Source organism: Platalea leucorodia (genome assembly GCF_965183815.1).
Source record: "Platalea leucorodia genome assembly, chromosome: 1".
NCBI classification, from domain to species: domain Eukaryota; kingdom Metazoa; phylum Chordata; class Aves; order Pelecaniformes; family Threskiornithidae; genus Platalea; species Platalea leucorodia.
The window spans coordinates 119,379,618-119,404,123 of NC_138823.1; the positions used below are offsets into that span (position 1 = coordinate 119,379,618).

The following is a 24,506-nucleotide window of genomic DNA, read 5'->3' on the forward strand; positions in this document are numbered from 1 at the left end:
GGCAGGAGCGTGGCTGAGAGGAACAAAGCAGCATTATGGGCGAGACTTGCCCCTCCGCGGCTGCAGTGCCTTTGCTCCGCCAGCGCAAGGGGAGGCAGGCCGTGCTGGAGCTGCGTTCAGCTCTCATCATCCTGGGGTGCTAACGCAGGCCATGACCCCTTGCAGCCACGACCCCCTCCGATCTTCTGCCGGCAAACTGCTGCACTGAAGTCGAACTGCCAGCAGAGACTGGTGGCAGCCGCGCCATCCAGATGTGCACAGTTTGTGACTGAGCTGGCAGCTTAAGAACCGCTTGCCCTGCTCCCAGCTACACAGGTACTGCCTCAAGGGAAGGCAGTTACACACAGGTTGTGTCTCACACAGTAACCGAAGCCTGAGGACATCATTGAAAACAGGTTTACGCTACTGGACCAGCCGACAGTTTGTAGGCTAAGGGTCTTCATCCGACCCTACTGAGAGCGCACCTCTGGAGAGAGCCGCAGTGATGCGCTGGTCTCGCTTTTTGAAGCCCAGAAGCTGTGTGGCTGCAGGCCAGGCACAAAGCATAGCTGCCTCGCACCTGGCTCCTGCCAGAGGAACCTGCCAAAGCCAAGCGGCAGCAGGCGAAGGGGAAGAACGCTGCCTCAGAGGACTGCAGGAGAAAACCCTTCTCCTTAGGACTTCGGCTCTAAAGGGTAAGTGTTCCTCCGTGGGATGAGAGGTGACTGCTTCTTGGCTTCCTCCTCCAAAGTACTGCAGTTCTTGTGCAATTCCAGGACAATATTCAGAAAACTTGTAAACACACAAATATACTTTGTGATCTGAAATAATTTGACACAGAGTGAATTAAAAGTTTACTTTAATTTTGAACCATTTTATAACTGCATTTTTCTCATGAAGCATCTGTATCACAGCAGGCTACAATAACTTTGGGATAAAAGGCAACTGGTAAACTGTCCAATACAAGGTTCCAAATAAACAGTTCTTACTGGCCCCTACCCAGACATATCCCAGATAAAGTTTTTGATCAGAAACATGAAATAGATCCACCTGCTTATTTTAAGCATATTAAAAAGGAAACTAATTGGACCATTTCTATTTGTCTAGTTTTTTTATACAAAAAGGCTACACAATGTTACACTTTATTCAGAATACAGTTAGAGCGATTATGAATTAGTGTTCTACACCTTTACTCAATCCTTAAAAATTAGAAACTGCTGTAGCATATTCACTATAACTTAATACTACGAGAGACTTTAAAAAAAACTAACAACAATTACTGCGAAAAGAAAGGCTACTTCCAAAGCAAGCAAGGTCAGTACCATTACAGAGATTTAAAAAAAATAATAAATTTTTAACAAGCAAGGCTAGGGTTTGATAAATTCCATCTTGCAATTCATTCTTGTGCATTCTTCGTTTCTTGAATCACTCCCAAAATCCATTTGTATTATTACTCCTCGACCAAAAAGGACCAGAACAAAAAGTTTACTTCAATTGTTCCCATAGGAAACTCAGCTTGGTTAGTGTGTCAGGCACTTTCTGAGATACTAGCCCACCCCTCGAGCCCTCTCAGCAACTCTACAGGCCAATCAATGCAAGTTCATTCAGATGATACAGCTGCAAAGAGAAAGAAAAAAACCAGGTGTCAGCATTCCTGAGTAAAGGGCCGTTTTCGCACATTCAGACCGCATGAAGCCAGTGCACAAGACATTACAGTTAATTACTTCCACACTTCACGGCAGAAGTCAGTTTGGAGTGTACTGATCACGTGGTTCCAGAGCGTTTATTCACTGTTCTGGCACACTGGGACCCAATCGAGCCAATCCCTCCCTGCCAACCAAGTCCAGTCAGCTGTTTGTCTCTTTTTGTTTTGTTTTTAAATTCAAGGTTGGAGCTTCTTACCTAAAGGATGATTTACAGGTCAGTATCGAACCAGGCCAACTGATTACTGTCACCTGGAGGCAGCCCATCCATAAGGTCCTGGGCATGGCCAAGATCTGGCAGACCATCAACTGGGTAGTCAGCACCAGGGTGGTGGCCACCCATTTCATGTTCCATCATAGGGTCCATACCCAAGGCATCCTGACCGTATCCGCCAGAGTGGAAAGAACGGTAGCTAGGATCTAAGAAAGTTAAAGGTGGCAGAGGGAAAAAAAGCATAATGTTAACAGATGTTAGATGCATCAGAAGCTGCAAGTATCAGTGTGTGAGAAGATCTTTGTAGCCATCTAATTTTTTTTCTAGTTCAGCCAAGTTCAAAAAAATCTGTTGCCTGCCCTTAATGGCTATTCCACTGTTCGAAACAGCCTTCCAGTACGATTCTGCAGACAAAGCACACTGCAGTCAGAAGCACGAGCAGATTCCAGCCAAGCCATTAGTCTGCACAATCAACAGTACTAAAATTCAACAATACTGCAGCAAAACCAGGCTCCAAGACTGTAGACTTGCTTCTGAAAGGCTAGTCAAAAATAGCTTAGAATCCTTAGGGATAGGCTTGCGTTCAAGTCTATAGACACTTACAGGCTAATACATTCAATACCCGGTTTTGTTTTAAAGAAAAACTGCACTATTGGAATTGTCAAGTCCATTTGTAAAGAATTTAAAAGATTTCTGGAAACAACAGCTCAGCGGGAGATTCTCCCACAAGACTCAGACAAGAGACACCAGTTTTGCACATTCATACGGCTCCCATTTCAGTGCTGCCAGCGGTGTTGCAGAAACTGGTTATTTGAACTGGCAGGTCCCCATCTGCCTGCCGGTTTGCAATACCTTGCTGAAGAGTAATTCACTCTTCACTCATTTGCAGTTCTCCTTTAAAATCTATGACTTGACTTCATCCAACTTAGGCTTAGTCAAGGGGAACAGAGGAGACGTACCATCTGGGCGGTATCCAAGAGGTTCTCCCTGGGCACCAATATCAAGTCCGAGATCTGCCGTCTAGATGTACACAAAAAGTTACAAAACAGTTTTAATGTCAGGTCTTCGGGCCAGCACTAGTCCTCCTGAGTTTAAAAAGTTTTGAAGCTTGCCCCAGATCCCTTTTTAGCAACTCTTCTGCAGTGAGCACTGCAGCATCGACTTCTGTGAACATGAAATGCCTTTTTATCCAAGCATCTGCATCCAATATAGAAGAGCCAGATGCAGGCATAGGAATCCATAGATGACTGGAAGGAGGGTTCTGTTGGGGCAGGAAAAGATGGGGCAGGTCTAGGAACACGCCTCCTCAGGTACACCTGCCCGACTCCTGCGAGTCAGCTGGCCAGAGATTCCCGAGCCAGCAACAGGGTGTTTAAGAGTTCTGAAGGGACCTCCCCCAGTTTGCCCAACTACAGAAGTAATTGCCTGTCTGTAGTGTAATTGCATAACTGCAATCTCAAAGAGATATCCCATTTTAGCAGGTGGTTTTTTTTTTTCACATTGCTGTGATAGATACAGATTTTAGGACACTGAAATAGCACAAATCAAGGGCTATTGTCTTTTAGTAAATACATACAAGGTAAGACAAGCTAGGCTCCTGAATCTAAAGAATCTGCAGGAAGACAGAGACTTAGTGAAACCTTCCCTCTACCCCATGCACAGTTTGTTTTCAGTCCCGGTTCACTGTGCAGCCCTTTAAGCATGAAAAAGGGCAATGTGTGATAATCTGCCTGCAAACATTCAAGTCTGAGAGCTCAGTTCTAAGGAGAACACAAGTTGCATCCCCACCCCAAGATTATTTGTCCTACACCGTTTGCTCGACAGAAGCCTCACAGGATATGTTTTATGTTTACGCTTCCCTCACATCACTCATGCCTCAATTTTTGCATTCAGAGTTCATTAGCACAGAAAATGTACGAAGTTCTTCTATACAGCTTTGCACACTAATGAACGTAATGAGAGTTACAAGCTTTAGCAGCAGTAGCGAAGGGACTCTTCCTATCTGCAAGGGAAGCAGCAGCTCTAAGGCTGCTTGCCACAGGTTACTGAACCTGAACACCCAGAAAGAGTAAAGAAGGTCCAGCCACGTGTAAAGCTGTATCACTGACGGCATCTACACTTCACTACTGGAAGGAGAGAGGACATGGAAGCAAGGTCTCCCCAAGGAACCATTAATACAAAGACACAACTCACCTCGTTCCAAGCCATTGGCTCAGTCCGGAACAGAGAGCTTGTCAATTCAACCGAAAGTCGCTTCTTGTAGTCTTGTGGTTTGTCCTCAGACATCCTGAACAGCACCGCAGCTGCGTATGTTGCTATTGAAAGGAAGAGTGATTTTAGTAGAGGCTGAGTCTTCTCGCAACCGTTGCAACACAAGTGTGAAACCTATCTTTTAAGTTCACTTACCAACACCCTCATTCCTAGAATGAAGCAGTTCTGTTAAAGGAGCAGTTGCACCTTCAGCTTCAATTGCTTCAGCTGCTTCCTTGTCTTGAGCCAGTTCACAAAGCACCCCTGCAGCTACTCTCTGGATGTTCTCAATGGGAGAGTACAACAACTGCAACCAAAACACAAGGGTTTCTTTAGCTCTTCAACTTAAAACGAGCTCTTCAGCACAATCTGACTTAGCAGTTCTACCAAGGCAGCGTAAGAGCCATTTTACTAGGTTTTCTAGTATGTGCTATAGCATTTTCTTGAGCTCTTGCTTACCTGCACAAATAGTGGAATGGTATTTAGACCCCTGATTACGATTCGATTATGAACATCGCGTGCAAGAATATGCAGGGCTCCAGTGCAGCCCTCGACAATTTCTTCCATACGCACACCCTCCTAGTCAGGGAAAGAAAAGGCATTTTTTTGAAGTTGAGATATTGCATGCTATCTTCTAAAATGACTGTCAAAAAGCCGATTACCCTGCCAACAAATCAACCAAACTTGTCCCGTGCACACACCCCCTTCCCCCAACAAGGCTCATATCCACTATCTACTGCTTAACAAAGTAACAGCCTTGAAACTTAACATCCCTGCTAGCAGTCGGCCCAGTTTATCCAATTAAATTGAGTAACCGAAGCATCGCAATGGAACTCTTCCCAGTGTTCTCATTTTTATTTCAGTTCATTACAAACTTCATGTCTGATGACACTGGCTTTTTTTCCCCAAACTGAATTAGCTTGGCAGTTTACTAAGTTTGAAACAGTGGTTATCAGTAACGAAGAGGCCCCCCCTCCTGCCTCTGCAAGAATTAACTACACTCCTGCACTAGTAGGTCCTGCTTCCATTTGCCCATGCTAAGGCAACCTCCCCTTTGTTCATGTGTTTAACAGGGCAAAAGACAGACTGATCTTGCCACACAGCCCTGGTACCTAAAGAAGTAACAAGTATGGAGGCTGTACAACTTCTCAGTACTTTTACAGCTCTAAGCATCCTTGAAAATACGCAATAAGCTGTGATAGCGTTCTTAAACCCATAGTTCCAACAAGGATGAGTTTCCTGGTAGAGAACTACTTTCCTTGCCAGAGTAGGCAAAACCAGGATTTCTGTGATCTATAGCATTCAGAATTAAATGCTCAAGAGGTTCTTGGTAAAGTAAGAACCAAGGTTTTGACATTCTTATTTAAGGAAAACTGCAGGTCTGTCAAGACAGAATTATCAGCCCACCAAGAGAATAACATGAATTAGAGCAAATGATAAGACAGCCATTCCGACCAAACAACAGATGGCTGAGGCACACTGACAAAAACGAGGAGTTTTACGCATAACTTCAGTTAGCGGTGGCCACTTCCTTACCACAAACTGCTGTTGTGTTCCACCCATAGAAGTACGTCGCTGGGTATCTTGATGCGCTCTAACCAGCAACTGAACTAGCCTTGGAATAGCACCTTGTTCACGCAGTGGGGCGTGGTTTGCAGGACAGAGAGCAAGATTGCGGATCAAACCAACAGTAGCCTGCAGTTAAGAAAGAGGGTGGGGAATAAAAGAGCGCGATGGGTGTGCTTGCTGTTAGTGATCTCTTTTTTTAATCAGTTGATCCCAAATGCTTAAATCTCTAATAGACAACTCTCAATTGCTCAATTGAAGCAACCTTCCCATCAAACAAATTACATTCCCCAATGCCTTAGAAACAAAGTATTTTTCACAGTTAAGGTTACCTTAGAAAAGCACCAGTTTTCAGCGCTGAAAGCTGTTAACTATTACTTACCTTGATCAAAGGCCAGTGTGATGGTGGGTGCAACAGTTTAACCACCACTGGGAGTCCATAATGGAGACGTACTGCATTTTGAGCCATCTCCGCTTCTTGATGTCTGCTGGTGAGGTGACGGAGCGCACAAATAGCAGGTTCTGTGATGTCTTCCCTGTCTCCAGCCCGAAGAACTGTGCGCACAAGAGCCTCAATGCCACCGACCTGGCACACCATCATCTTGTTCTTGTAATTGTTGCAGGTAAGGTTAGAAAGGATGCCAGCAGCACAAGTCACAACATTAATATCATCTGATCCTAAAAGCTGAACAAGAGTTCCTAGAAGGCCTTCCATTCCCTCCTGCAAAAAAAGAGGGAAGAAAAATTTAGTCTCTCTCCTCTTCCACTATGTTAGCTTTTGATCCTGATCCCTTAGAAGAGCCATTTACCTGCTTTGTTGCAGCATCTGACAGATTTCTCAGAGTCCAGAGACAGTTCTGGACAAGACGCTGGCTTTGATCTGTGAGGTGGAGTCCCAAAGCTTGCATCCCACCTAGGAGAAGGTACAGATTTGACACCATTACTCGGATGCCCATCTTGTGAACAGTCAGGTCCTTCTCTTCCTTAAAGTCTGAGTGCATATCTCTCAAGCTTATGGATCTTTCTTGGCATTAGTATCATAATATGGCTAGGCCCTAATCCTTCGTTACATAGAAGAAAACCCCAAGATTCTTTTTGTGACACTAGATCTTTTAAATGTATGCATGTTCTAAGGGGACCATTCTGACAGTGCTCAGCCACTGAGCCATCCAGTTAACAACATAGCAGACTTACTTAAAACAGACTACCTTTTATACTTCTGTATACTAAAGGCCTCCAAAACTAATTACGGACCGAAGGACCAATCCAAGTTCAACTTCTGATGCTGGCAGCTCCTGTTCTGTAAAATGTGCTGATCCTGCAGTACCACAGAGCTTTTTAAGTTATCATGGGTACAAGGTACTTACCAGCTTCAACAATAGCAGGTTTGTTGCTGGAGCAGACTGACAACACCTTCAGCACCCTACTTGTGGTCCACAATAGCTTCTCATAAGTATAGGTCCTCATTATGTTTACTAGAGCCTGGGGTCCACCACTTGCCAGAATAATCAGCTGAAAGACACCAAAAATAACATTAGTCTGTCACTTCCTGAGCACATCAGTAGGTAGTAATTGTTGCTGGCTTACACCCATCATAGGTTACAGACCTCTAAAAAATGTTCACATCTGCTGGTCAGGTCTGTAAGTTTTGCAGTCTTACTGTAAGCATGACTGCGTTTCCGCAAAATAATTCCTGCATCCCTCGCGTCTTGCAAGGCAAGGACTGACTGGCAAAAGCCCAACATGGCTGAAGATTCAGAATAAGGAGCTCAGCACACAGGAACTGTTAGGCCATTCATAGCAAGCTTGCTCATTTTAAGTGCTTCAATAGCAGAGGCACTTACCTTACTTTCTTGATTGCCATACGCTAAAATCTGAAGGCAGTCCGTTGTGATGGCCAAGAATTTGACATTTGTCTTGTTGAGCAAGGCAACCATTTTCTGCAGCCCACCAGCTAGACGGACAGCCATTTTGGCTCCTTCCTGATGTAACAGGAGATTGTGAAGAGTTGTAATGGCATAGAACAGCACAGAGTCCACTGGGGACCTACAGAAGGAAAAACCTTGTGAGTACCTGCACCTACCAGTACTAACTAAAAACCACAAGTACCGTCTTAGTAGTCCACATACCCAAGCATTTTAACCAAAGCAGGGATGCCTCCTGATTTGAAGATTGCCAACAAGCCTTCACGGTGATGTGAGAGGTTGTGTAGTGTACCTGCAGTACAACGGGCTGTTTCCACATCGTTTGTATTTTGCATGGTACGTACAATAGCAGATACCATTTGAGGAGATCTCATAATAGCATGGCGAGATGCTTCCTTTTTGGATAACTGATGAACCATAACTGCAGCCTTGTTCACCACCACCTACAGAAATATTTGAAGAAAGCTTTTAGTTTTAAGGTCATTGAAGAAGCCCCACAAGCAAGGTGCACTGAGGCAAAGAAAATGCTTACCTGGTCCTCATCATTCAACAGTTTGGTCAGTTCTGGGATTGCACGAGTTGCAAGTTCCGCATCATCTTGGTAGTTTATCAAATTAACAACAGCATGTTTTAACATCTGGGATGGCTCAGCCAGGCGTTGCACATTGGTTGGATGAGCAGCGTCAAATTGTGTGGATGGGATTTGCATTCCTTCATCCAGTGTTTCAGGGAACATAGCCGCACGCACTCTCTGAGCTCTGGTCATTGCATACTGGCCATCAATATCTGAAAAACAAGGTAAGTTGTTACCTCAAGCTAGGAATAAAAAGCTCATCTTCTAGATTAGTAATAATTCAGTATTTAGGTTTCTGTATTGTTAAGCTGCGTGCCTAAGCAAATCAGTGTAACGGAAAAGGCCTTACCAGCAACTTGCTCCTGGGTAAAGGACTGAGAGAATCCCTGCTCCCACTCATACAGGACTTGTGTCGTGTCCACATCTTCCTCCTCAGGATTTCCCTTGCCACTCAAGGAGGGAGCAGTTGTTGTGGCACCAGAATGGATACCAGAGTCCAGATATGATTGTTGCTGCCAGTGACTGACTGCTGCTTTTCTGTCTGGCTCCATTGCCATATCCAACTCCATCAAGTCAGCTGTAAGAAATCATTGTTGAACAATTAAGTTTAGTTCAATTACTCCAGCATGTATTAATCCAAGAGATGACACAGATTTTAAACAAAAATAAACTGCTATAAACAACTACCTCAACCCAGCAGAGGTAGCACTGCAAGTGAGACAGCAGTTTTAAACTGGGGCTTTACATTGAACCAATGCAGACATCTATAAACCCGACTAACAGGCAGAGCAATCATGGCTATTGTGACTGTCTTAGCCTACTGCTTAGAGGTTCCCTTTTCCACATACTATGATTAGGTACTTTACTGTACTTAAGGGACCCAAAACGCTTACGATGACAAGCTTGTTTGCAGGTTTGAGTTCCAGTGGTAAGGTATTAATTACTGTCGTAGAGTAGACATTATTCAATCCAAGTAACTTTAAAAAGTTAAACTGGCTTCTCACTCCTCTTTTTTAACTGCTAGATTCTAACAACAGAAATTGTGATGCATTATATACCTTGGGTTGCCATGTTCCTTGTTGTGCTCCCAGAACTTTTTCCTGCTGCCTTTCAGAGACCCTAAAAAAGAGCAAGGTTAGAACTTATTAAACACTAATCAGAGCTAGTAAGACAGGATTTCATATTAAAGCACTAGAATTGCACACTAAGACTTTGCACATCTTGCCATTTCATTACTACAGTGAGTATATTCAAATGCTAATTAGCAAAGCCCCATGGACAGAGACTCAAAAGAACAAGATGTATCACCCAGACTTTTTCTGGCAGTCTATAAGTAAGATATATTCTCCTCTTAAAGCTGCAAGAGAAAAAGAATTGAAGACTGACCATGATAGGGCCATTTTTTACTTCTCTATCCTTGCATAAGAGGAAGCCCAGACATTAAATTCCACAGCTTGGACATGCCGCAAAGACAAGGGCTAAATGTCAGACTTCCTCATTTCTCTCAAAGACAGCTACTCTAAGATACTAGCAAAACTGTTAGATACAGGACTACAACATGGATTTTCATGAGGAAAGCTGAAATGACCATTTAAGGCAAGCTGCTATTATTTCAGTGGTACAAAGACTACCTAAAGAGTTATAATTGAACTTCCTCCTTTACTCCTTTCCTGTATCACAAGCAGAAAGGTGTCTTGCTACACAAAACTCTTCCTTGAAGTTAAGCTGAAAATTGAACCAGCCTTATAAGCAAATGCTCTCCTTTAGTTGCACACATTAAAACCAAACTCACTTTTTTTTTTTTTTTTTGCAGAGAGCCAAGATAATTGGGGGCAGGAGGCTGAAATATGATCAAATGCCCTATCAAAATCTTCAGTATGCACCTCCATTTGATATCACCAAGCAGTCCAGAAGTATTTGTACCATAAAGCTGTAGCCGTCTCTTCACTAACCCAGAAAGAGAAATTTGAGGCTACAGCTTCACAATGGGTCACTCAAAGCTGTCATACTTTTATTTCATTTGCTCCCCTTCCCCCCCACAGTCCAACACTGTTTTCAGCACAGACACAGAGCTGGTGACAGCCTATTCTGGGAGCTAGCCAAGCAGAAACATTTGTAGTGGTAACTAGTGCAGTGAGCAAAACCATCTCTTCCAGCAATCAGCTTTCAATGTGCCGTTAGGTGTTAGAGCTATGCTGATCAAAACATTCCTAGACAATGAAGTAAAGGCAAGCCACTAATCTCTTTAAAGGACAGGTTTGCAGTACTGTGTCAGGATAACAAAGTCCATTTGATGCTGTATTTGTGTAAAGACAGATTTCCCCAGTTTAAGAGTTTCCTTCAGCAGTAGCTTTTAGAAAATCATAATTAAACAGAAGACAAGCCTGCAGCTTAAGAATCTCACTGAATAGGTTAGGCAACTCTGAGGCAAGCTTATATATTTCACTGTCTGTGAGCCAGCTGCAGGATACTCCAGCAGCTCCTGAGCAAACTCGTTACTTTGCTGTACAAATGCCAGTGCTGTTTGTCCTGACTCTGCACTCCCACAACTTTTGGCAGCAACCCTTTCCTGGCTCTTTTAAAATGGACAGTAGATCTGCATCTGCAGCAGATAAGCAGCATTGAGCTGATTTAAGACATAACACAGCATTAAGTACCCTGCTATGCTGTTGGAAACGCTTAGGTCCCTAAACTAGTCCTACTCCACAGCCTGGAAGAGACTGGCCAACGCAGAGTCCTCACAATCAGCATGGAGGATGCACTGACAATACAACCATTTTTTTTCCAGTCCCTCAAACACTGGATTCCTCCAACATCCTGTTAGGAGTCTGGGAGTGGCAGTGGTAAGGGGAAGGAAAAACTAAGTCATGCTGTCAGTTCACCATTAATACAAAAGTTCCCCTGAGTAGCTAAGTTGGAGGAAGTGCCTATACAAAAGCTTGATAGCTCCCTGCAGGTCTTATGCGTTACTTTGTCAGCCCCACTAACACCTTCCAAACAGAAAGAACTGGAATAGCACTAAAAGCAAATTTGTGTCTTTGCTCCCCCTACTCCTCACTGTAAGTCAGATGCAACATTTCCAATAGAAAACTGGGCAAGATCTAGCTGCTACATGCAATTCGCAATGTGCTTAGCACAAAAGAAGATCTATTTTTATTGTAACCTTTCTTGTCTCCTCCTATCAGGAGGCTGCTAATAAAAATGATCACCAACTAGTTCTGGAGTTGGTAGATGAACCAGTCAAGAGCCTTGACTATGCTTTAAGATATTTACTACCACCTCAAATTCAAATATGAGGGGACTGGGAACAATGTATATCATTTCCTTCCACTGTTGAATTCTGCACAAACCAAGGCAGCTGGCTCACAGGAACTGCACTCTGAAATGGTTGTTTCAGTTTCAACAGCCTGAAGAGATGAGAAGAGTAGCTGTATCATTTGGTACAATCCAACAGACCAGCCTAGCCACTGCACTGCAACACTATTTCAACACAAAGCTGAACAGCGTATACAAGTTAGCAATGAAGAATACAGAATTAAGCGTTCAGAACTGCATTATCAGTCAGATATTCAGTCTTCGAAACACTGACCTTCGATCAGCCTGCTAGCTGCACCTGAAAGTTTGTAACATCCTAATCTGCATTTCATACACCTGTAACCCCCAGAAATTCCAGGTAGCATTTTTTATTTAGATGGGAAATCGGTTTTAATCCCAAGAGTTCAAAATAACTGCAGACTAAAAGTAGCCAGGGAAAAGGAGTATGTTCGGGTTGTTTTTAGGGTTTCTGTAACTGAACGTTCCCCCATTCCTTCCCATTTTCTTCTCATTTTACAAGGGGGTAAACTGAGTCCAGACAAGCTGCCGACTTGTCTTCCTGTGCGTCATGACAAGGTTAACTGCTGCGCTTCAAAGGGAGCAACAACCCCAGAGTAGGTACAAATGTTTGTGCTGTTACCTCACCTGACAGAAACTGGATCAATACACACGGCACGGGGGTGAGGCGGTGGTAGAGTGGAAACAAACAAAAAACCCACAAAACCACCCTGCTAGGATAATTAAGGTTGTAGTCTTCAACCATGAACCATATACCAGCTCCTTTAAATTGGGCTCTTATTCAAATTTATTGAAGGACATATGACTAGAGACATTACATTGTCAAGGTCAGTAATACAGATCTTAACCATCAGGAAGAGACAGAATGACTTGGTACACTTTACAAACTTCAGCATAACAGCGAGCTTCTGTAAGCCTCGCTATTTTTAAAGGAATTTAAGTCTGAATTTTGATAAATGTCATGTTATACAGAAGTTCATATGGATGTACTGCCAGGAGTTACAGGACTGTTAACTTCTTAAAAACCTCCTCCTCCCCCATGACACTATCCACTTGCGTAGCAAGCACGATCAGCTTTGGGTTTAAATGGAGGTTGTTGGTTTTGGGGGTTTTTTTTAAATATATTTTAAATCCCTCATATGAAGAGCAATGCAAGACATTGCACTAGGCTGTACTGTGTACCATCAGTTCCAACCTTGCATTTGAGTTCTAAATAACTGAAAAAAACAGTTTTGCAAGCTTAGCAGGCTTACGAGCCACCAATTTCAAGTTACTAAGGAAGACAATTCAAATTTCTTGGTTTTCAAAGGAACCAAAGAGGAGGAGTATTTTGATAATGAATAGAATTTCAGTATTAATTTCCAGTTTTGGAGAATAGTTAAGCACATGCCAAGGAAGTCAACAAGCCTATAGCATTTCTCAAATCTGAACAATAATTCTGAACATCTCCAGTAAAACCTATATAATTTTCTTTCTAAAGCTGTTAAACTCCATTAAGACACAGAGCACAGTGAATTTTTTATGTCTATTCTGTCTGACAGAGGACAAGACCTATGAGAACAGCCTATCTACGGGGGTGAATATCAGCCTGGCATTTACCTCCCTGGTATATCAAGACTGTATACAGTACATTTGCACCTCTGCTGCAGTTTATCTAAGATAAACCCATTTTCATTGTCAGCTAAGCCATTTTGTTAGCCTATGAAACAGCTCATATTTGCAGCTTGTACTGAATAAAAATGTATCCATCTTCTTTTAAGTTTACTACCTTAATCTTAATAGAATCTTCTCATTAAGATTGACTCAGATTACACCTAACTGATCTGATAAGCATTCCGCCCCCTCTTTGTAAAGCAAGTCCAACTTAAAGTTTGCAAGTCTTCCAGAAATCTTCTGCTTGAGAGCAGCATGTTACTAAACCTTGTATGAGAAATGAAGACAGACACATCCAGTCACCATGACCTATTTAAAGGGAACATGTCTACTGACCATGTTTTCCTATGTATGTCTCTCTACATCTCATCTAGGACAGGCCAAGCAACTGCATCTTTAAATTAACCACTGGTGCTGACTGACACATTTTCTTACATAGAACAAGCAGATCTTTTCTTGTGAGAGAGCAGTTAAAAACATGGATTATCTACACACAAGTGAAGAGAAGTACATGTACTGGAAAACAGATTTTCTCCAAGTGCGCAGAAGTTATAGCAACCACTACTAAGGTGTTACTGGAAGCATTCTTTGGGTCTCATTTTATAACTGGTCTTGTTTCGGGCAGCTGCCTGCCCATGACATTGCCTGTGTATCTGCTTTACAAAGAGTCAGTAGCCAAAATATACAGGCAACATCAGTTCCACAACCAATAACACACCAGATAACTATAGCACTCATTCCTATGACCCAAGAACAGAAATGTAAGAACTTAATGTAGCAGAAGCTTCCTAATTAACTTTAGTTTTCAAGTGGAGATGTGAGAAATACATTCGATTAAGGATTTTTAAATAAAAAAATAAAAAAATCCTTTGATCCTGTCCTGGAAGTTGTTATTCTGTTTTCTAGAAAAGAAAGCAGAGGTTGGGGGGAAATAGTCTAAGTAAGACAATACTGTTAGTGGAAACATCAAAGAAGCTTTCATGGTATATAAGCTCTTTCAGGCATGAGTGGCTGACCTGTCTCCTTAAGCAATTTTTGGTCTAGCCTACCCCACAGCTATAAGCACTCTTGCAACAGGCAAGCCTACCTTCTATTGCTTTTAGTCTTATGAAGACATGATCCAACTGAGATAGTCACTTTAATATTCATTAGGAATAGCACTAAACTGATTAACAGGAAGCCTAAAAGAAGTCAGTTATTTTTCTTCCTTCAAAGACAGAAGCCTGTAATCAGTTTATACCTGCCTACTGACTTTTTTTTTTTTTTTAAAAGGAAAAGCAAGAAGTCTTAGTCTAGCTGAAGAAAACCTGACAGCTACAATTTGAGAGGGAGGGAAGGAGGAAGAAGTTACAGGTGGCCTATAAGAACTGATTTATAGACTGCCTATCCACAGATGAAAACAAGGATAGTACTTGTGGAAAATAATGATCCAGGGTATTTGCATGCAGTTTCTAACTTAGACGATTCTACCTTTGGATTAAGAAGAAAGATAACCTGGGAAGTTAAAAGGATTGTCATTTGCCTTGCAGGTGTCAATTTAGGAAACTTTCATTTTTTTATCTTCAAAGGTTAAACAAGTTCAAGAATTTTTTACCACCAGAAATATGTTTTAAACTTCTAATTATTCCTTATCCAAATGGGGATAAAGTCCTCTTCTCCCAACAAAACTTAACTTTGAGGATTTTTATCTATCTCCTATTGAGCTCTGGGGTAAAGTATGCTTTGTGGGCCATTCTGGAGGTCCTTCATGCATCAGATGCTTCTGTAAGACTAGTAAGAAGTCCTGAAAGCACAGTTTCAGTGTTGTGTGTTTTAAAGGATTTTACAAGCTGTAGGAATGACAGTTGGGGTTTTCAATTTTTCTACACAATGAACAGAAGATACTTTATTTCAAAGTAGGAACAGATAACATGCTTGAGTTTCACTCTGAAGACTTGCATTTAAAAAAAAATTTAATTCTTCTTGTACAAAGGTACCACACAGGATTAAATACAATAGTTTTCCTTAAATACATTCCATATCCACAAAACAAGTACTGAACAGCATTCCCATATTCTGTCTACAGTAGCAGCATTCGCAGTCCTCAGTCACTTTGTCAGCTCTGAAAGGAACAGCTGTATGCAGTGAGTAGAGATGATTTTGAAGTTAGTATTATGTACAAGCATTAGAGGGCCTTGATTATTGTCAAATTAGTCACTCACCAGTAGTGACTTCTGGATTAAGAAATTCAATTTTTCAAACACCTCCTCACACCAGCAGTTTAAGGACCTGGATGAACAAAAATGACTGTGAAACTCCTTGAAAACTGGCTCTCAAGTAACGGTTTAGGGCTGTATATTATCACATTAAACAAAGCAATGGACCACTTGGATATTTTTGGAGACAGTAAAGTTAAGGTTTATCTTATTATCTATACCAGGAATCATAATATAAAACTTCACATTTTTCATATTAATATCAGGCTTCCTTCTGCTTTCAGCAGGCCGATATTTAATGTGGGCAAAAATATCTTGTCATAGGCCATCTGAAGGTATTCTAAGTAAATGGAAGTAACTTATACAGTACGTAACGTCAAAAGGAAACAAGTCAAACCATACAGCCAAGGGAAAACATAGCATGCGTTTTCCCAGCTTTAAAAGGAAAAAAAACACGATGGGTTTTCACAGCTTTAAAACATTTATATCTTCTTTCAGGTTAGATGATAGAAATACTCATCTGTAGCCTTCACTACCACCTCAGAAGAAATGTCATGGCAAGAGATAGAGCAGCATTACTATATTTAAGTGTTATGCCAAGATATAGCAACCTCAACCATTTCAGTAGTTCTACTGAAAACTAAGAGCTACCAATAGTGATAGGAATCTTAACCTGTGTGCCACAGCAGGTTAAAAATCTGAAAATCCGTCTTACTGACCCTAGACTGCAACAGAACAAATTAATTCATAAACTTTAACTCATGACAAAACTGCTGTGGTCATTTCCTCAAGCAACATTTGCTTAACATCGTTCCCTCCAACCACTAAGTAAAAATACTTCACTCCAGTGAAGTACCCTATCCACTCAGTATCCTATGTAATCCATCCAGCTCAAATTTTTCCAAGCTGGAATACTTCAGACAATGCATTCTGCTGATGCCTGCAGAAAGGTAGAAGCAGCCTTGCAAACAGCAATATGTTCCATTTTAGATTTAGCTAATCAGATCACAGTAGTTTGAACCCAGAACATACAACAGTCTTAAGTTGTTCTTTAAAATATCTTAATAATAAGACCTGAAAGTCTAAGATCTGTTTCTCCTATTAAACATTAGGAAATTAAGAAACGTGAATAGTATCTGCTTAACTGACCTTTCTCAAAGGTTAACAGGTTGCAACTTCCAAGCTTTAAATATCCTTAACACATGCTGAAAGAGGCAACAAACTAGCTCAGATAATCCACAGAACTAAAGTGGAAGAGGGGTATTTGACAGCACATACACAGATCTGCCAATGCTAACTACAAGTTACCTCTGCTTTCAGCCACTGTTTTTTCCTGCTTCATTTCCACTTCATTATTTCTTTTTTCCTTCAGGCATCCCAGTTTGCTATTACATCAATTGTTCTGGCTTTTCAGCCTTTGTCTTCTGCCTTAGAAATTATCTAAAAAAATCCTTTCCATAACATAAAGGCAGAAGAGCCTCCCTACACTAGCTTTTATAAGTTTTTTTTTTTTTAAGAGTTCATTTGACGCCACATCACAAAATAAAGTGTTATCCCTGTCTATTTTCAGTCATCTCAGCAATCTAAGACCAATTAAGAGCACAGAGTAGAGTTTCTATTCACATGCTCATTACCTAAAGCGAACAGCATGCAAATATTTCTGTTCTTCCTAGACTTCTCTAAGAAAGTTGATTACAACTGCTTAATGGAACTGAAGTGCAGGCATCTGGTAGTCGACTAGACTTTAAACACTGGGTTAGCTGTATTAAGAGAGGATTTATCCCTCAAAATATGTCTACTGAAGGAAAGACTCAGGTTACAAGGACAGAAGAGACTCATCTTTGAATCCATGCAGCCTTAGGCACACATGGCAGAGGGGAGGGAAAGGGGCCACAAGAACTTTTCAGGACAGCTATAAGGCTCCATTCCACTACACTTCCATTAGGACTGGACCACAACAGAGTGTTCTGATACCACAGGACACTCACCTGTTTTACCCTCCCCTTCCTCCCAAAAGGGACAGCAGGCTAGTAAAGAATCACACTTCCTAGCCAGCTTGGCAAATGACTAACTGTGAGTACTCATTAAGTTTCAAGTGCAGTTGACACTATAATGTAAGTGTAACAAGATTTTGTTTTGTTCACCCTAAGTACAGAACGCCACGCAGAACACAGGTAGTTTTAATCGATCGCGGAAGAGCAACTTTAGCCACTGACGGAAAGTTCAGGTAACAAAATGTATCAGAAATGGACTTAGTGAGCTTTCACTGCCAGATGGGATATCTTTCAGCTGCAGGCATTGAGTGTCACTGAAACACAGCGCTTTGAGCAACTAACACAGCATTTAGGCACTAACAGCCTGTGCAATTAGTCAGGGTCTTCACAGGTACTAAGGTTTAAGTATCCTTTTAAAAACAACCCATTGAAGTTTCAATAAAGCAACAGTTAACATTGGTCTGAGAGACTCCATCAGCCAACAAATACTTGAGATAACTAATCTCTAAGATGATGAGAACCTGAAGGAGAATTTAGAACAAGTACATCAGGTAAGTTAGTAAAAAAAGTAATAAAGTTCACCTGGGCACTGATCTGCACAATCATTCTAAGAGATGAACTTTCAAACTTTAGAGCCTGCCAAGAAGCATCTCTCCCCGCCCCCCATGAAGCTGGCAATATCATATAAAGGTTATCTAATACCTTTGATGCACAGTGCTTTACTCTTCAAGACAGACATTTTAGAGAAACTTTGTGGGAAATTACATATTGATAGGACACCTAGAGAGGTCAAAAGGTACTTAGCAGCAGTTACCTACCACTGTAATTTCTTACAACTATCAGTGGTGCCCTACAGAATTTTGTTTGATGCTGGCCAGAGCCTAAGGCTGCCAGAGTCATGTGGCTGGGCATACTATGCAAGGTAAAGGTAAGACCCTTTCATATAGTCCCATACTCTTTGCTACTTCAAAGCATACTTGTACTGTAGTAACTGAAATCTCACAGCACCGGATGTTGTCACTTCAGAGAAGTTACAGTGTTTGGATCCACAGCACAATTATTTTGCCCTTTACCTAGAGAAACATTTAGGAGCTGCAAGAGGTCTGTCAACACAATCCTTTATATTCAAAATCACGGGCAAGTATACCAGCAGCTTCTAACAAGATCTGCAAACAAAAAAGTCATCTACAACACTAGCAAAATCTGTAGCTTTATTAGTAGGCAAGACTGGCTCCAAGTACCTCTGTATCCTTCCTCACTGTCCAAGAGAGGAGCTGTTGATAATCTTAACATTTAAGATGAGATGCAAGGAACTGCTTCAACTACTAATCAGGTGTTACACATCCAGCTTTAGAACAAAAGTAATAACCTTCTCCACATAATGTACCTATCAATCCTTTGACAGCAGTTTGCAACTCAGTATTAAAGGACTGGTATGACAGTTCCAAGTTTATGAACTTGCATTAAGTTAATAACAAGATTATCAACCCAATTACTCTTATGTCTTAATTGTTTTGACCAACTAAGCACCACCAACTCATGCAAGTAACCTCAAAACAGTTACTAAGTTCACTTCTGTTCAGCAATGGGTTTGAGATCTTTTGGTCACCAGCAAGCATGTCCAATTAGGGTTTCATGCAGCATTCATTATGTCTGAGTATCTTCATGGCTGGGCAAAACATGAAGAGCAGTTTTATTATCACAGCTTAGAAAGTTGCCACCTTTTATTTGTGGGGCACAGTTAGGTGTCTACATTATGCATACTCCTGCCATTCTGAGTTAGGGATGAGCTAATGTTTCTGTCTAAGGTTTAGTTTACCAGCAGTACTCACCTAATCAACTTGCACTGATTTACAGCTTTTGGTCAATGTGCCCCTACTTTCACCAAGAAAGATGTCTGTAGTAGAGATAGCAGTAGCCAGGATCAAACATCATTCTTTAGTCTTACCTAGCCACATATAAAAAAAGCTGCCATCATGACTATTTAGAGATAACCTATGAGACCTGAGAAGAATATTGTGTTCACATTTCATTTAACACTAAAAGTTCAGCAACAAACCACTGCCAGCCCTCAAGCTTCCTCCCCACTTAGTTTTGAGTGTCAAAAAGATACTTAATGATTCTGCAGTCATTTATCATGATCATGTACATCACCAACAAGAAGGCTGACAGCCACCGTATTACAGAATATCTTCCCCTCCTGCCTGTGTAGAACTTAACACACTCATTTCCACTCAAATACAGCAGTAATTTAGCAAACAATCTCCCTTCCAAACCAGTACGTATCTAACCATAATCTAGTTTCTTCTTAGACTGCAACCATGTAGCCAGGCCTGAACATGGATGTTAAACATTAATCGCCATGGTTTAAGAAACCAGAGTGATTAGTCATAATTGCACTGACACTAATGAAATACTTATGAATCCAAAAGTGGCTGCCTTTGCTTGTCTGTCAGAATAACTATGTATTTACAATAAGACATACCAACACTCCAAAAAGTACTGTTTAAGCAACAAACATGCTAATGAAGTCTGACACTATAAGATGTTTCTTCAACTCACTTTTAATTAAGGCAAACTGACAAGGCAACAGCATTTATCAGCACCTTTAGGATGTTAAGATTTCTGGCCACTGGAGGGCACCTGAATTGTTGCCAGGACAATACAGAACTACTTGCTACAGTTGCTGCAGAGTTGGCAAACTTCTCCAGCTTATACAAGTCTCTTTAGCACAGTAAGTCAGCCTAGAAATCCTAGTTCCAGCAAATATACTTACAGAGCACACTGTGCATTTGCCAGCTCCAGTAAGATCCAGCTAGCTCATTACTACCTTTTTAAAAGCAGCAACCTAGAATACTGGATTAACTCTTTCAACCTTTAAGGGAATTAATGTATTCCTTAAAGTTCCGGAGTTGATTTATTACTAAGTAATAGAGCAAGTACTTTACCCCTGCAATACTAATCCAGCCAGCGTACATTGTTTCCCAAAGCAACTTGGAGTATTAAGAAAAAGTTCTTCTGTAATGAAAGTTGTAAAGCAACATCTGCACCCATACTTCCCAAGGCAACAAAGCATAGGACCCATTTGCTTTCACATCAACTCAGAGTTAACAGATTCATGAGGGCAGGTATATGTTTCACCTGCTCACCTTATCAATTTGGTGTTCCATACAGACAGAAATGCCAGAATAAGACTTCCATTAGTTCCCTCCCTTGCACTTGAAGTTACCTGTCAGTGCAGAAAACTCCTCTGGCTCCTTTTTTCCCCTCATGAGAGGCAACACAACCAACATACCACTAGCTTATTAAGACATTACCCTCTTGGGCTAAAGCCTGATCACATACTACAGCAAGTTTTACCTTGGAATCAAGTGCCAGAAATGGATATTAAAAGTGAACCGCTGTCAGGCTACCTTATGTTGGCAAGTCTAACCAATTCGGTTGGTGCATAACATCAAAGCACCCCCAAAACAAGTCTTCCAGTGCTTAACTAGAAAGTCAGCAACACTGCCCTGCCCCTCTGACCAGGATAATCATTTTATCTAAAGAGACAAGAAAAGTCACATGCAATACTTACTGCCAAGGAGTCTGCAAAATTTTGCAAAGTTAATGCGGTGCCATTTCTAAGTTACTGCACAGTCACCCAGCAAGGCAGGGGCCTCCCAGCTTGCGAATACGTGCTGTGAGGACCCAAGAGCAAGTCCCAACTGCCTGCACAGTTTCTCACGAAGTTTTATCAGGCTTCGTGAAGTATGATGTTCAAGATAAGGTCAGTCCTGATTTTCCTGCCATGGTATGCGGTCTACCAGAGTCACAGAACAAGTTTTGCTGCAAGCAACTGCATGATCACCACAACCCCTGCATTACCAACTTTAACTATGAATTAACATGAGTGATTCTGATTACTGCTGTATTTGCACACTACTCTACCTACTAGACAACATTTTGCAGAAACATCCTTATCCAGGAGTTTCAGACTGCACATTGAGACTTCAGTTTATAAGGCTGAAGCTTACAATAGCCATGTTTCCTGCCCCATTCTTGCTGCTTCCCTTTCTACTCCTCAAAATACTGCAAAATTACTTTCGAAGGCCACTAGTACCAACTTGCCGTCTTTACATCTGAATTAACTTTCTGAAGTATTGTGCTCTGAAGAGTTAAACTTGAGTTTTCGATGATGTTAAGTCACAAAAGACCAACATTCATTTCACAAAAGCTGTATGTCTGGAGGGCAACCAGGTTTCATGGCCAAGATTTGATAAGCCAGTTACTGACGCACCACGTAGTCATAGCAAAACACTAGTGTAGACTATATGTCAAGCAAGAAGCCCAGCCTATTTACTGCTTAGGTAAGGAAAAGGAAGCTTGATTTACTAAGGATGTAACACAACATTTGAAGAACTGACTTTTTCAGTCAAGCTTTACTTTGTATTACATCCTTGCTTTTAAAAGCCATTGTGCATTGCATTGTCCTCTCTATCAACATGTTTTTACTTATTTCTCCCCTAGGCTCTTTGAAACGATCAGCCATACAGACCAACATGAACATTCCCATGCATTTCAGTTTATACCTAAACAGAAAGTATCTGAACTAATAGACAAGCAGATATGACATTTCTTTAGAACAACCCCAGAATGGCAAGACGCTTCATATGATTTTATACTGAAAGCTGAATTTAGAGAGCCTTAAAGCCTTGTCTGAACAGCTAGGTAGCCTCATTTTCAACAGTACCAGCCATTAGGCAATCAACACAGTAGCCACATACCTGCAGCTGTCAGCACCTTTTTATTAAAAGTGCAAGATTAACATTAATTGGACTGTCAGTTACTGAAATTCACATTATAACTTGGCCCAATAAGCACCACTAAGTTTTGCCCTTTATGCTGTTTTAAAGCCTTGCAGTAGTGCCTTTTTGTCATTCAGAAGCAAAATCATAACTGGTAAGTTGCTCTCTGGAGTGTCTGAACTTAACACCAAGAAAACCCCGACGCTCTTTCAGGTAGTTTTCTCGTCTTTGCCTTTACTATAGTCTCAGAGCATAAAGATCCTGTTTTACTAAAACCCCTCCTTGATTTCCGTCCATCGACCTCAGCATACCAGCCCAGCCTCTTTCCATTCACCACTTGCATACTTTGGGGGATGGGAGGACCACAGATGTCTGGAATATACAGAGTGTCAGAACAATGGCTGCTCCATGAGAAAGAGATCAAGAAGTAGCTGATTACAAAGATCAACACTGCCATTCCTAAAGTCTCAAGTTGCCCATAGTACCTTCACAGCCTGCCCTTTCTTCCCAGAAGGGATAATATTCAGCAAAGGTTTTTGGGAAGAGATTGAAAAAGAAGCAGCACAATGTCCTAAGTGAAGTTTTAGCTAGGGAAGAATTTAAGGTTTTGCTAGATTTAAGAAACCTCGCTGTCTCAGGAGCAACTGATCATGCACAAAAGAGCTGAACTAAGCTTTTCGGGGAAAAAAACACATCTGGAGCTCCCCATTCCACGGGAAATCAGAAACAAGTGCCCTATATCCTACTAGGAGTAACAGCAAGTTGCTTCACACATCTCAGAAGTGCGTTAGTCTGGGAGGCTGGAGTCGCCGTCGTCCCCCCCCAGCCGGCCACGGAAAGCAGCAGGCACTTCCCCTTGCAGCATACGAGCCCCCAGCTGCCCGAGTCATTCGCTACAAGACTCTGGTAACGTGGGTGTTAAAAACTTAATTTGATTGCTCCCAGCTCCGGGGAGCTTCATTTCGGTGACACCCAGAAGAAGCATAACCTCTTCAGCAAATGTGCATGCAACTAAGAGCGAAAACCCACAAGGCAACAGATTAGTTATCTCCCGCCGACTGCAGTGACCGTGATTAATTATATTCGGTACAAATAAACCCGTCCCCTGCTCTCTTCCCCCTCCTATCACCAACGGTGGTCTGCAGCCCACCGGCGAGTCAGTACCTCCCCCCCCCCTTTTAAAAATAAAAGGGGGGGGGGGGGGGGGCACGAAAGTCCCCCGGCCTCGGCTGCAAACGCGGCCGGGAGCAGAGTCCCACGGAGACCCGGGCGGCAGAGACTCGCCTTCTCCTGCAGACCCGAGCAACCACCCCCTCGCCCCAGGACCAGCTTCCCAAGAGACACCTCGGGAGCCGCAGCTGCCGCCTCCTGCAACCACGCAGCTGTCCGGACCTCCCAAAACAAGAGCCCTGTCCTCCTTTCCTGCCCCCCCCCCCCCCCCCGCCTCTCTCCCACCCCCGCTCCCACCCAGGCAGCGCCCCCCACCCCGCTCCAGCCCCGTCCTTCCCGCCTCGGCGCCGGGCACACCCTGGACCCCCCAACGGCCGCGGGACGCAGCACCCGCTCCCGCCCGCCCCGGGGCGCCGGTGGCCGCCGAGGGAGCGGGGCCCGGCCCGGGCTCGCCCCAAGTTCCCGCCGGAGAAAGTGGCACTAACGTTGCGGAGAGGCGAGAGCGCAGGGTACCCCCGGGCTCCGGCTGCTGCTGCTGCCGCCCGGGCGATCCCGGTCCGGTCCGTCTTTCCTTCCTTGTGCCCTCGCCGCCTCGTCCTCCTCCTCCTCGCTCGGTTCTGTGCTGACGGCGGTGCCCCCGCCGCTGTCCTCCTGGGTGGCGACCGTACGGGGCGGCGGTGTTAGTCCCCCTTGCCCCGAGCGCCGCTGCCGCTCCCACCGCTGAACCGAGCGAGAGGCTTAAAATGGCGTCGCTCACAAGGAGGTTCTTATAGTGAGCGGCGGGCTCGGCTGTATCCTGCCGCCGCGGCCGGGCCCAGCGCGCAGCATTCCACAGGCACCCAGCGCACAGGGCAGGGGGAGGAGAAATAGTGCCCGGCTCCCAGGGCGGAGGGAGACAGAGAGCAGCAGCGGAGGGAAGCGGCCAGGAGCGGGGGGAAGGCCGTGGCGGCGGCGGCGCGGCGGGGGGGAGGCAGGGCGGGCTGGGCCGGGCCGGGCCCGGGCCGCGGAGGGGAGCGGCAGCGTGAGGGGCGGCTGGGCGGGCCAGCGGGGGGAGGACAGCGGAGACACCTTATTCCGGAGGTGGGGAAGAAGGATCCGAGGTCCCGGCTGGGAGCGAAGTTGCTGCCTGAGGGTGGAGTAGAGGCGGCGGGGGAGGGGGCGCA

At 43.2% G+C, this 24,506-nt stretch overlaps 1 protein-coding gene across 3 annotated transcripts; it reads right to left on the bottom strand.

The window, feature by feature from the left end:
* Positions 1-821: 821 nt before the first annotated feature.
* Positions 822-24,237, bottom strand: CTNNB1 (catenin beta 1). Of its 3 annotated transcripts, XM_082319556.1 has the most exons (17): positions 23,829-24,236; positions 15,399-15,465; positions 9,270-9,330; positions 8,561-8,788; positions 8,170-8,423; positions 7,842-8,080; positions 7,557-7,758; positions 7,080-7,224; positions 6,522-6,625; positions 6,095-6,433; positions 5,683-5,841; positions 4,606-4,725; positions 4,303-4,453; positions 4,090-4,211; positions 2,856-2,916; positions 1,882-2,102; positions 822-1,596 (listed from the first exon to the last, which is right to left on the bottom strand). In XM_082319556.1, exons 3-16 carry the CDS (start codon positions 9,280-9,282, stop codon positions 1,894-1,896), a joined length of 2,346 nt encoding a protein of 781 aa, XP_082175682.1. In that variant the 5' UTR covers positions 9,283-9,330; positions 15,399-15,465; positions 23,829-24,236; the 3' UTR covers positions 822-1,596; positions 1,882-1,893. The 3 variants fall into 3 exon arrangements, with proteins under 3 accessions (XP_082175682.1, XP_082175681.1, XP_082175683.1); XM_082319555.1 differs by lacking the exon at positions 15,399-15,465; XM_082319557.1 differs by lacking the exons at positions 1,882-2,102; positions 15,399-15,465 and having other exon boundaries at positions 23,829-24,237.
* Between the last annotated feature and the right edge of the window lie 269 nt (positions 24,238-24,506).

Excerpts from the sequence above, each read along its gene's own strand:
- CTNNB1 (XM_082319555.1), bottom strand. Across the intron at positions 8,081-8,169 it reads TGTTGAATGATGAGGACCAG|GTGGTGGTGAACAAGGCTGC; the intron begins GTAAGCATTTTC and ends ATATTTCTGTAG. Across the intron at positions 5,842-6,094 it reads CACACTGGCCTTTGATCAAG|GCTACTGTTGGTTTGATCCG; the intron begins GTAAGTAATAGT and ends TCTTAACTGCAG.